The 12,619-nt window shown below is 38.7% G+C and overlaps 1 protein-coding gene and 1 pseudogene across 2 annotated transcripts in view; one reads left to right on the top strand and one right to left on the bottom strand.

Annotated features, from left to right (window-relative positions):
• The window catches only part of GPBP1L1 (GC-rich promoter binding protein 1 like 1), a 70,636-nt gene that overhangs the window by 29,921 nt on the left and 28,096 nt on the right, over positions 1-12,619 (bottom strand). For both annotated transcript variants that reach the window (XM_045291812.1, XM_004699470.2), the window contains 4 exons: positions 11,395-11,506; positions 10,568-10,682; positions 7,571-7,700; positions 6,579-6,868 (listed from right to left, as the gene is read on the bottom strand). In XM_045291812.1, the coding sequence (XP_045147747.1) occupies positions 6,579-6,868; positions 7,571-7,700; positions 10,568-10,627 (480 nt within the window). In that variant the 5' untranslated portion in view covers positions 10,628-10,682; positions 11,395-11,506. The remainder of the gene's footprint in view (positions 1-6,578; positions 6,869-7,570; positions 7,701-10,567; positions 10,683-11,394; positions 11,507-12,619) is intronic.
• LOC123521868 lies at positions 4,507-4,783 on the top strand (annotated as a pseudogene).

The raw sequence follows: 12,619 nt of genomic DNA, 5'->3' as shown, positions 1-12,619 counted from the left end.
TTACTCAATATCAGTTAGTTTTTTATTTTCCAATGCTCCCAAATTTACAAGTTTCAAAAATAATAGAAATAATTGCTGTAAATCTTTCATTTAATCTTGTTAACATTGGACCACATTTTCTTCATCAATGCCTCTAAATACTATATATATTTGTGTATAAGCCGAGTTTTTCAGCACACTTTTAATGCCATTTTTGTGGTAAAATTAGGTACCTCGGCTGGCTGACATTCGTGTCGGCTTATACTCGAGTATATAATTTTTTTCTGAGCCATTTGCAAGTAAGTTCATAGACTTAAACTCCACTTATTCCCAATACTTCATTATGTGTTTCTATACAATAAGAACATTATCCTATATCAGCATAGTACTACAAAAACTAAAAAGTTAACAATGGAGAACTCAAACTTCTTATTCAAATGCCAACTATATACACTAGTATCTAACAGAAAGTTAAAAAAAAAAAAGTCTTAGCCTTCAACTAGGGCCCAATATAGGTTTCACAGGTTGCCTTTAGCTGTCCTAAATCCCCCACCCCCTCCCTATGAACTCAAATGCAGGTAGGGCAGTTTTTGTAGAATATTTTATAGAAAACACAATTTAGGTTTCAGGAATATCACAGAAGTAAATTCTTTCTCAGTTATCAGAAGGTTATAACAACTTCTCTGCCCCACTGCTGGAGATGTTAACTTTTCTCTAAATAAAATTTACATACAGTAAAGTGCAAACACATAGTATTCTATGAATTTTGAAAAATGCATATATGCTCACCGACCTCTATGAAGACGGACACCTCCATTAATCAGGAAGTTCTCTCATGTTCTTTTCCCAGTTAGCCCTCCCCACCCCTCACAGGCACCACTGTTCTGATTTTCTTCCCCTCCACACGACTTTTCACCCTTTCTTCTAGAAGCTCCTGTGAACTGAATTATACAGTGTACACTATCTTGTGAAAGGCTTTACTGAGATTCATCATGTATTAGTTCATTTCTTTTGTTACGGAGTTGCCTATTATCTAGCTATAACACAACTTTCCTATTCTCGTATTTTACAAATAGATATTAATTTTAATAAAGTCTAATTTATTACTACTTCCTCTCTGTGGCTATGGTTTTCTGTATCCTAAGAAACCTTTTTGTATGACTCCTCTGAAGTTGTAAAGACATATCCCTATGCTTTTTTCTAGAACAGTGGTTCTCAACCTTCCTAATGCCATGACCCTTTAATACAGTTCATGTTGTGGTGACCCCCAACCATAGGAACTATGTGTTTTTCGATGGTATTCAGCGATCTGTGAAAAGGTTGGTCTACCACCCGAAAGGGGTCCTGACCCACAGGTTGAGAACCGCTGTTCTAGAATCTTCTAAGTCTATGATGCATTTAAAATAATATTTTATGTTCTGTAAGGGTAGGAAAAAACCCAAAGTCAAATTCACTGGCATTGAGTAATCTGACTCAGAGCAACTCTCTAGGACAAGGGAGAACTGTCCCGTGGGCTTCTAAGACCATAATTCTTCATGGGAATAGAAAGAATCATTTTTCTCCCCTGGAGAAAGCTGTTAGCAGCCCAATGCATAAACTACTATGCTATAGTGCTCTGTGTAGGTATGCGTGTTGGTTAATCCAAAATCCAACATATAAATACACTTCTACCTCCCTCACAGAATAAACAAAAGTACATACATACACGAGGGGGTTTCAAAAAGTTGATGGAAAAATTGCATTGTTTTAAATGTTCATTCTTTCACTAACTTTTGGAAGTTCTATTTATATATCTCATTTTTCTAGCACAATTTCTTAAAATGACATTTTTTTCTTCATTTTGCTCTGGACCGCTGCATGTGTTTGTGTGTGGGGTGGGGGTGGGGGGACGGTGCGGAGAAATCACATTATAAGTACAGGTTTTATTTCTGGGCTCTCCTTTGCCCTACCGTCTATCTATTCATATACCAATAACACAGTGTCTGATTATTGTAGCTTTATAGTAAGTTCAGGTCAGGTGGATTAAATGTGCCAACTTTGTTCTCTACAAGATTGCTTTGGGGGCAATGAATGTACAAATGTGCTTTACACAATTGATGTATGGATTGTGATGAGTTGTATGAGCCCCTAATAAAATGATTAAAAAAAAGGATGGCTTTGGATATCTAAGTCTTTTGCATTTAAATATAATCTTACAATCACTGTCAATTTCTATGCTAAGTTTTTTTATTGGGGTTCTTCTGAATCTAGAAACTAAATGTAGAGAATTGATGTCCTAACAATATCAAGTTTTCCAATTAAAAAACATAGTGCCTGATTTAATAAAGCAAAAACAAAATAAATGCAGAGAGACTGAAACTCTTATAGGCTGCCGGTGGGCTTGTAAACATGCATAACCACTGTGGAAAGCAATATGGTCATACCTAAAACAACTGAGAATAAACCCCCAGCAGATGACAGCAATACCTCTACTGGGTATTTACCCCAAAACAGTAAGAGACACAACAAATAAATATATGTTCTCCCATTTTTATCACAGCACAGTTCAGTTAAGAAGCCAGAAACAGCCCAAATGCCCAAGAATTAATAAAGAAACTGTAGTACAGACACACAATGGAATAAATTCCTTAAAAATGATGAAAGGAACTGAAATACTCCTTTAGACTTAAGACCAAAACAATCTCATGTGAGAAGCAGCCAAGGGTATGGATTTGGAAGTCATTGAACTTTGGTTCAAACGTCTTGCTTTGGGTGCCCAATAAATGGCAACCCAAGACTACCATATTTTTGCTATTTTCATACTCTTCGCTTTTTTATGAGATGACTTAGTCCAGTAGGTATAGTTCTACTTTTGTGAGTAAACCAGATTGAAAGTTTTATCTTCTCTAACACCGCTGGTTTGCATAAAGAGTGTCTGGTCACTTACAATTTTAATCTGTACAAGTCGACAATCCATGTACTTTAGTCTTAAAAAGTTCTTATACATGTCTCTTTTCCTTTTCTAAAGAATATTTTAAATTCTATACCATTGGCTAAATGAATACTACTACCAATTGAATTACTGTATCAGGATGACTTATACTATTCCCCAATAAAATGATAATGAGATCTCTAAAATAGATTAGGGATATATAAAAATCAAAGTTATATGAATGGATTTTGAGCTTGCACTTAAATTGTACCCTTAATCTAAGAACAATTAGTTCTTTTTTTAAACTTTGTGTTGTAATAGTTTTATTTGCATACCATTCACAAATCATACAATAGTTCGATCATATTAAGAGTTGTACAATCATCACAATCAATTTTAAAACATTTTCTTCTTTCTTGAACTCATTGTTATTAGCTTCCATCTTCCCTCAAGCTCCCCTGCCATACCCAAAGGAACCATTAATCCGGTTAGTGTTTCTCTAGATCTACCTATACAGGATTTCATAGACAGAAAAACATTCAAAACAAACTAACTAACAACAGTAACAAAGTGAAAGAGAAAAACTTCAATTAAAAACAGCAGAAAATATCATGAGTTGGATAAATCCAAAATGGGTCAAAAGGGAAACCAAGTGATAAGGCATTAAATTTTAATCGGACTGCAGCTGCAATATTCCACTTTCCAACACATTCTAGCAGGATAGTAAAGCTATCCACATCTTTGGTCGACGGTCACAGGGTATTCACCAGAGGTTTAGGCCCCATGTATATCCTCTTCATTTTTTTTTAACTGAAACTACCTTAAAATGGATCAAAGTGGCAGATCAAATGGTAAGATAATATATCTTAACCTAACTATAGCTGCCATAATTGATTTTACAATGCTCTGATAACAAACTATTCACATTCCTCAATTATGGTTGGAGGGGGTTCACTGGAGGCTTAACCCATATAGGAACCCTGCAAATGGATTTTGGGCTTCCACTGTCATCCATAGCCTTCTGCAAACTGTGTGTTCACAATTTAAGACCTTCCTCCTTCAGACTTTGATTTTATTATTTACAATCCTTGGATCACACAGGCTTCTGGTGTACTTCCATGTGGACTCAGTGGACGCCTCACTTAGAGGACTCCTTGTTTGTAAACAAACTTTTAAGACCCCCAGATGCTATTTTTTCTCATAGCTGGGCACCATCTACTTTCTTACCACACCATATCTCTAGTGATCTCAAACATAGAAAGTCCTACTTCCTTAAACCTGGCCATTTCTTCAAAGACTAGCATATTACTCATCATTGACGCACTCCCTAATTCTCCACCCAACACTTTCTCACTTTTACAAGCAACATTTCAAAGGTCACCCCAAAACTACTGTATAAAACTCGTATGTAAGCCAAGTTTCCCCAGCACATTTTTAATGCAGTTTTTATGATAAAATTAGGTGCCTCAGCTGATATTCGGGTCGGCTTACACTCAAGTATATTCGGTAAATTCAATGTTCTGCCATTTAGAACAATGGTTCAGACCGCCTCACTTCCTCCGCTGGGGGTAGAGGAGGAAGCGACACGCTGTGGGCTCTCACTGACCGAGGGTGGGATGGAGACGACCTTGGAGCAGTACCTGGAGGACACAATGAAGAACACATCCATTGTTGGCATCCTGTGCACAGACAGATTCCCAAGGACTGAACCTGGGCTGCCATGGGACCCTGTCGGATGACATGCTGGAGTGATATCTGTATTAGCCCAGCAAGCAGCTAAGCTAACCTCTGACCCCACTGATATCTGTGGTGTGTTTAGAATCAGATAATGGGAACATCATGGTCCAGAAACATGACGGCATCACGGTGGCACTGCACAAAATGGCCTCTTGACAGATCACTGCTCCACCCTGACATGATAGGATTTCTGTCTCCTGCAACTATTAAATTCCACAAGTTAGGCCATGGGGAAAGAAAAAAAAAAAAAAAAGAACAATGGCTCTCAACCTGTGGGTCGCAACCCCTTTGGGGGTTGAAGGACCCTTTCACAGGGGTCACCTGATTCGTAATAGTAGCAAAATGACAGTTACGAAGTAGCCACGAAAATAATTTCATGGCTGGGGGGTCAGTCACCACAACATGAGGAACTGTATGAAAGGGTTGCAGCATTAGGAAGGTTGAAAACCACTGATTTAGAAGGTGGCAGGGTGGTTCAGTAATCAGAATGCTTGAATTCTTGCAAGAGGCCTGGATTTGACTCTGCACCACAAGCACAGCCACGAGTCTGTCAGTAGAGGCTTGCGTGTCATGATACTGAACAAGTTTTACTGGAGTTTTTAAACTAAGAGATGGGATTAGAAAGAAAAGCCTGCTGATCAACTTCCAAAGAAACCAGCAAATGGAAACTTTATAAATCACCAGCTCATAGCAACCCTACACAGCAGGGTAGAATAGCTCTCATTATGGAAGTAGAAAGCCCTCTCTTTCTCCCCCGGTGCGTTGGTGGTTCCAAGGGCAGACCTTGTGATCTGGAGCAGGGTTTTTCGGCTCTGGCCTACTGACATTCTTTTGGGGTTATCACGGACACTGTAGGGGTAGTAAGCCGCACTCTGGCTCCAGCCCCTAGAGGCCAGTATACACCATTTCTAGTTGTGACAACCAAATTTCTTCGACATGGTTGAAATGTCCCCGGAAGCAAATTTTCCCCTAGTTCAGACCCACCAATTTAGATCTATATGTGCCAACAGAGATAAATGTGAAAGAATTTTAAGCACATAAAATAAAATTACAGTATAATAAATACTATTCACAAAGTTCACCAATATGCAGTATGTTATATATTGTTTGTGAATATATAGCAAAAACATACATAAGAATGATAAAATTATTGAAATCAAGATTGTGATAATCTCTAGAGGGAAGAAAAATATGATTAGGAAGGCTTACACCAAAATAAATACACAGAATAAATTGCCTCTTTTGAGAAAGAATAATCTAGAGCACATTTGGCAAAATATCAATGTTAAGACAGGCTAGTCAATGTGCATCCAGGACAGTTTTTCTCCACATTCTTGTGTGCCATTAAAATGTTAAAAAAGGGGATCACAATATAAATGCAATATGTTTAGGCTTAAAATGACAGCAAAACTCATTTAAAATCACGGAGAGGAACTAAGACAACACTTTAATATCAGTCTTCCCTTTGTCAATTCATTTCCCATTGTGAAAGTCATAGAACTGACAATAGCGCTTCTAATTAATTTATGCTGATGAGCAATATAGTGCTGCATTTAAAAGGTATTTTAAAAATAATTCAACTTTTGGTTAAGAGCCCAAAAGGAATATAATTCAACACAATTTAGCCACAGCTAAAAAACACCCAAATTGCGGGGTTTAAACTTAACACAGTCATTTTACATATTAGAGATGATAGTTTTACATAATTATACCTGAATATTACACCTTACAGAACTTAAGGGAATCAACGTTTTTTAATTCTAGAGGCACAAAGATGAAATTGTACTGAGATGCACTACAAATTACATAGGAACTTTGACCAACATTTCATACTAGCCATCTCCTTCTCTCTAAAAACAAACATCGACATTAAGGCATTTTTTCTGTAATTATTAAAATTTTCTCATTAATAATAGAGTTCTAATTACATAGCCAAAAGCATTATACTTACAAAGTCGTCTTCTTCAAACTGCAACTTTTCTGCCTTGTCTTCTTTCTTTTCTTCCCTAATCTCTGTAGGTGGTTTTTCCTGAAAGGCAGAGCCTTTCCGAGAGTGGAAGCTGCCATTCCAATGGCGATGGTTTCCTGTGCCACCCCCACTACGCTGGCTCATGCCATCATGACCCCGGGAAGAGCCATGCCAACCAGATAGGTTCCCTGTGATTCCAGTGTGCGTGCCTCCCTTAGAGACACCAGAGTCCACAGAATCATGACGGAACAGGGATGGCTGGTGCCAGGAATCTACAACAGTAAAAAAAAGTGAACACATTAGATTGTTTACTTCCTGGTAATTCATAAACTGAGTGCAGTTTATAGTACTGTCTAAAACCTTTCAGGAAATCTTTTCAATGAAAGATTAAATGAGTACATATTTTCATTTTAAGGTAATTTCTATATGTGTTCAGCTAAAAGTTTAATGAGAACATGTTATACTTAGCAAGCCAAAATAAGTGGGTGGTAACATAAGAGCATTTGAAAATCATGTTCACGAAAGAGCATATTGCAAAATTATGGGTATGTACTCCAGTGTCCATCACCTGTCAGTTTGACTAACAAGTTGCTATGATACTGGAAGACCTGTCACCTATACTTCAAATACCAGCAGGGTCACCCAGATTAGAAAGGTTTCAGAAATTTTCAGATTAAGAGTGGGAAGGGCCTGGTAAGCTACTTCCAGAAATTAACCAATGAAAGAAAATCCTACAGATAAAGAATACTCTCAGCTATAGTGCTGGAAGATTCATCCCTTAGGTTACGAGGCCTTTAAAATACATAGTGAACACAACAATGGATCCAAGTTTACCAATTAAGAAGAAACACAAGAGCAGGCAATATTTCGTTCAGTTATACATGGAGTCACCATGAATTGGAGCTGAGTCAATGGCAACTGTCAACAAACCCTGAAAAGCTTAAATGTAGTCATGAAATTTGGGCATGGCTAACCTCCTGTAATTCGAAGGGGTCCATTGTTGAAAAAGCCATCAGAGGAATTATGTCTACGACGGCTCACTCCAAATCTTCCTTCCCCTCGGGATAGGTGCTCTCCGAGTTTTTCAAAGGTATTTGCAGGTGACTAAGACAAAGCATAAAGAGGCAAACAGTTATGTAAGGATTCATCTATTTCAATCTCTTAACAGGTCATTTATCAGGCTTTTGGAAAACAATAATAATGGCAGAAATTCCGATTATGCATACATGACCCTCAAGAGTATAAACCTCTAAGTTCTACTTTACGTATTCAATCATTAACTCACTTCCTTTATTCCACAAAGGCGGACAAGGTTGCCATGATAATTACACCAAAAAAGGGGGAATTGCCAAACTTGTTAATATCATAAAGAATAAGCTCCCCTCCCCCAATTACACATTTTAAAACACTACTCTTGTAAAAGAAGAGAAAAATCACACCTGTATGTTTAAGTTCATTCCAATACCTAACAACCCAGTAAGACAAAACAGAGTGCAGCAGATTCTATAAAAGCAGAATGCTAAAATTCCCCACAGTGCGTGCCTGCCTTTCCGTTTAGTCAAATACTTAACCACAGCACCAATAGAGAGCTTTCTAGGAGAAAATAATATTGTAAAAACTTGATGGCAGGCCATTAGTAAACAAACTTTTTAGTTTGTGATCAATTCCAAGTTAATTTCTGGACATATGAAGATTTAAAGTTTTCTTTTGCCACTACAGAGAGAGGGACAGCTATGTGGCTATTCTACCATTATTTGTTAAAAGACTAACCTAACCGTTTACCTCATTAAATTACTCTCAAACTTCTGTCAAAAATCAACAGTTACTATATGTATAGGATAATTTTTGAATCCTGTCCCATTGCTTTGTATGTTCAATGGAAACATCACTTTACTTACTGTCATTTTACTGGAAATCTAACTCCTCTAGGCCATTCAATAGGGTTGCTACGAGTTATAATCGACTCGACAGCAGTGAGTAGTTGAGCTCCCAAAGCAGCAACCCTGCTGGCACAGGGATAATCTGCTAGCCAAAAGGTTGGTGGTTTTGACCCATCAGCCACTCTGCTCCCATTAAAATTGATAGCCTTGGCAATCTTTTGGTGCTCTACTCTGGCCCCACAGGATCACGATATGAGTGAGAATCAACTGGTCAATGAAGAGTTTGTTATTTCCAAAGACTTATTTTCTCAGTAAATAACTCAGGACTCTGCTTTCATCTAGCAGACCTGGTTGTTCTGTCATCCTAACCTAACACAGATGATGTTCCCCTGAAACAATAAATACACTGTTGCTGTGAGTTGTTGCTGAGTTGATTCCAACCCAAGGCAGTTCTGTATTCTCGGTATCACGTTCCTACCATATCTCATCCACTATCATATGCTTCCAAGCTGCTTCTCGGTGGGTTCAAGCTAACCAACCTTTTACCAAATAGTTGAGGACTCAACAATTGCTATCAACTGATGGTTTCAAACTGTTAACTGTATGGTTAGCAGCCCGACTCATAACCCACTACACAACCAGGGCGCCTCATAAATAGATAACTTCCTCTAAAATGTAATTTAGAGGATTTAATATGAGATTCATGCAACACTTGAACAATCACTTCTACTTCTCCCTGCTCCTCCTCATATACAAACACGCTCAGAGCATAAATCCATTTTCTACAAGGCAATTTGTTTTCTTCTCACCTTTGTCTGCCCTTTGTTACTTAACAATTGGATCTAAACAAGCTTTCTTTTTTTTTTAAATCATTTTATTGGGGAATTTGTACAACTCTTATCATCATCCATCAATACACTGTCTCAAGTACATTTGTACATAAGTTGCCCTCGGTTTTTTTGGTTGCTTTTTTAAATCATTTTATTAGGGGCTCATACAACTCTTATCACAATCCATACACACATCAATTGTGTAAAGCGCATTTGTACATTCATTTCCCTCATCATTCTCAAAACATTTCCTCTCCAGTTAAACCCCCAGCATTAGGTCCTCATTTTTCCCCTCCCTCCCCGCTCCCCCTTCCCTCATGAGCCCTTGATAGTTTATAAATTGTTATTTTGTCATATCTTGCCCTGTCTGACGTCTCCCTTCACCACCCACTTTTCTGTTGTCCGTCCCACAGGGAGGAGGTCACATATAGTTCCTTGTAATCGGTTCCCTCTTTCCTACCCACTCTCCCTCTACCCTCCTTGTTTCGCCACTCTCACCACTGGTCCTGTAGGGCTCATCCGTCCTGGATTCCCTGTATTTTCAGTTCCTATCTGTACCAGTGTACATCCTCTGGTCTAGCCAGACTTGCAAGGTCGAATTCGAGTCATGGTAGTGGGAGCGGGGAGGAAGCATTTAGGAACTAGAGGAAAGTTGTATTTTTCATCGTTGTTACATCGCACCCTGACTGGCTCATCTCCTCCCCGAGAGCCCTCTACAAGGGGATCTCCAATGGCCTACTAATGGGCTTTGGGTCTTCACTCCGCACTCCCCCTAAACAACTTTTCTATCTTTGACTTAATTCCTATTCACAGTAACTAAAGAACAGACCTGCCCAATAGCATTTCTAAGGCTATAGTTTTTTCAAAAACAAATTGCTGCCTCTTTCTTCTGTGGCGCCTTGAGAGTTTTCACAACACCAACCTGTTGGTTAGCACTGAGTGCTTAACCACTGTGTGACCAAGGCTCCTTACAAGTGGTTGGAGGCTATGTTTTATCTCCAAAGTATGTTGAAGCTAACACAGGAAGTTTTAAGTGTGCCATGTAATGATAAAAGATTAGCATATATCTGAGACAGTGACAGCAATAAGATACACACTAATGTGGACTGCCTGTATTTTATTATCCTATACAAAGGGAGGCCACACATCTATGAAAAAAATTTTTTTTTAACAAAAATCTTTTTTAAGCATTCAGGCAATCTACAAAAAGACAGCAAAGATTGGTTGGGGATACTGTTACTACAAGAATGGACAATAGTACCTTAGCTGGCGGTGGTGTTGAGAAATTTAGCCAAGCAGGAACAAAGTCATGCTGCGCCATTTAGGTCCAGTGTCTCTTTTCAGCAAAATGAGGCATCCAACCTCATGGCCAGGATCTGTAAACAAAAAGCTACAATCATTTATGCTGGCAAGAACTTGATGCCCTAGTCATAAAATGGTCATAGCTAGAAAGACGAGTGAGCTCATCAAGATAATAAGCCAAATACATAATTTTAAAGTGCTGTAAAACATCCTCTGAGCAGTCAACTTATCCTGATTGCTAGTTTATTGAAAGAATTGTCCTCTGAACCTCTCTAGCCTATGCACTAGGCTTCATAAGTGAGTCAACTCATAAAAAAGTACTAGTTCACGAATATACAATCATGAAAAACATACACAGAAAAATGTGACATGGTTCGGGAAGGGTGTATGATGGAAGTTAATGTTCTTGAGTAACATCAGATGAACCTAAGAATAGACAGTTACTGAAGTATCTGAGACTCAGGGAGAGAAATTAATCTGTTGCAGGTGCTCAGGTAACTTCTGGCAAAAGCTACATAAGAGCTATTCCTAGAGGAGAAATATGCAATCTCTCAAGAACTTTTCTATTTAGTTCATGTAATTTCCTCAAAGAACAACTAGCATCAGTTTTCCCAAGAGATCTTTTGGTACCTCTCTAAGCTATCCCACTGATATCCTAAAAGAGTAAGATTCCAAACCGCTCGTTATTCTTCAAAACTAAATACACTAGGAAACCAACAGATATTTCCCAGAATACACATACACACACAGTTCTCGTGGAAAGACAGACATAAGGAGAATATTTACCCCAGAGTGGAACCTCTGTGGTCCTCTTTCCAGAACTTGAGTCTGACAGCTGGATCTCTCGTGAGGTGCTCTTGGTAAGAAAGGTGCTTAAGTAGCTTGGCCAGCAGCACACCTTGTGATGAAGCACAAAGAAGCTAGGCTCTGAGGATCACTTTCTCAGTCCCCTCAATCGTTCATCTCAAACTATCTAGTAGTTCCCAATACTTTTTCAAAGGGGGATGGGTCGAGGGAAGTGGAGAGGGGAACATAAAATAGTTTTTTTTTTAAAAATAGTATTTGTTACATTTAAAAAAGGGGAGGAATGGGAAAGAGCTATGTTTATGTTCACCTCATTCAACTTCCTTGAGTAAAGGCACTATGCAGCTGCTTACTCCCTGGCGGTCTAATTATGTCAGTAATTTTGTACCCAAAGCGGTACACTGTTTTGCATAAAATCTGTTATTTTATATTGTAGGCCTGTAATTCTAAAGAAATTACTCATTTTAATCTCTCTAGTAGATGTTCCAGGTATGATAAACTTTAAGACACAAAAGCATAAATTAGAATATAATAAATATATAATGATTTTTTTCCAATAATGTGATCATATCAAAAACACTGCAATTTTTCAAAAAGGTGCAACATCAAGAGTGCATGCAATAAAAATCCCAGGTGTGAAAAATTTTGAAACATGGGACTGCACAAAGTCCGCCGTCACAATCAGGACAATGGAACCTGGTTTCCTCTCGTATTCTCTGTCCACTGCCATCTCGCTTTGAGCAACAAACCACACACATCCTCGTAGGTGCTGACTTTTGTTCAGTGGGTGGGATATAGTCTAGTCCATGGGTTGACAACGTCAACAGCGCGATCTCCAGGTCTATTCACAGCCATTGATGGTGTCTGGTGGTTCACAAAGATCCGTTCAGCAACTTTCCAAATGAAGTCAGAATGAACCAAAGGCTTGTCACTCTTTGCTCTGTGCAAAATGTAGGCATTCCACCAGCACTGCTCGAGAGGATACCTGAAGGTCTTCTTGTAGTATTTCTTTTGCTGTTTCCACATTGCTGGGAAGAATGTAAGTGCTCTGTCGGCTCTGTCGACACCGCCCGTGGTTTTACTGTAATCTATCACTGCTTGTGGCTTCATGGCTTCTTTCCCACCTTCCGTGCGTTCCATAACAGTTGCGGTGCTGTGAACTGTGCTCATTAGGCACACATCTTTCGTGTCACGCCATCGCAGTGCC

This window comes from Echinops telfairi, unplaced genomic scaffold, assembly GCF_000313985.2.
Source record: "Echinops telfairi isolate 266 unplaced genomic scaffold, ASM31398v2 ScPeMD7_443;HRSCAF=831, whole genome shotgun sequence".
In the NCBI taxonomy this organism is placed as follows: Eukaryota; Metazoa; Chordata; class Mammalia; order Afrosoricida; family Tenrecidae; genus Echinops; species Echinops telfairi.
This window is presented reverse-complemented; position numbering and strand designations above follow the sequence as displayed.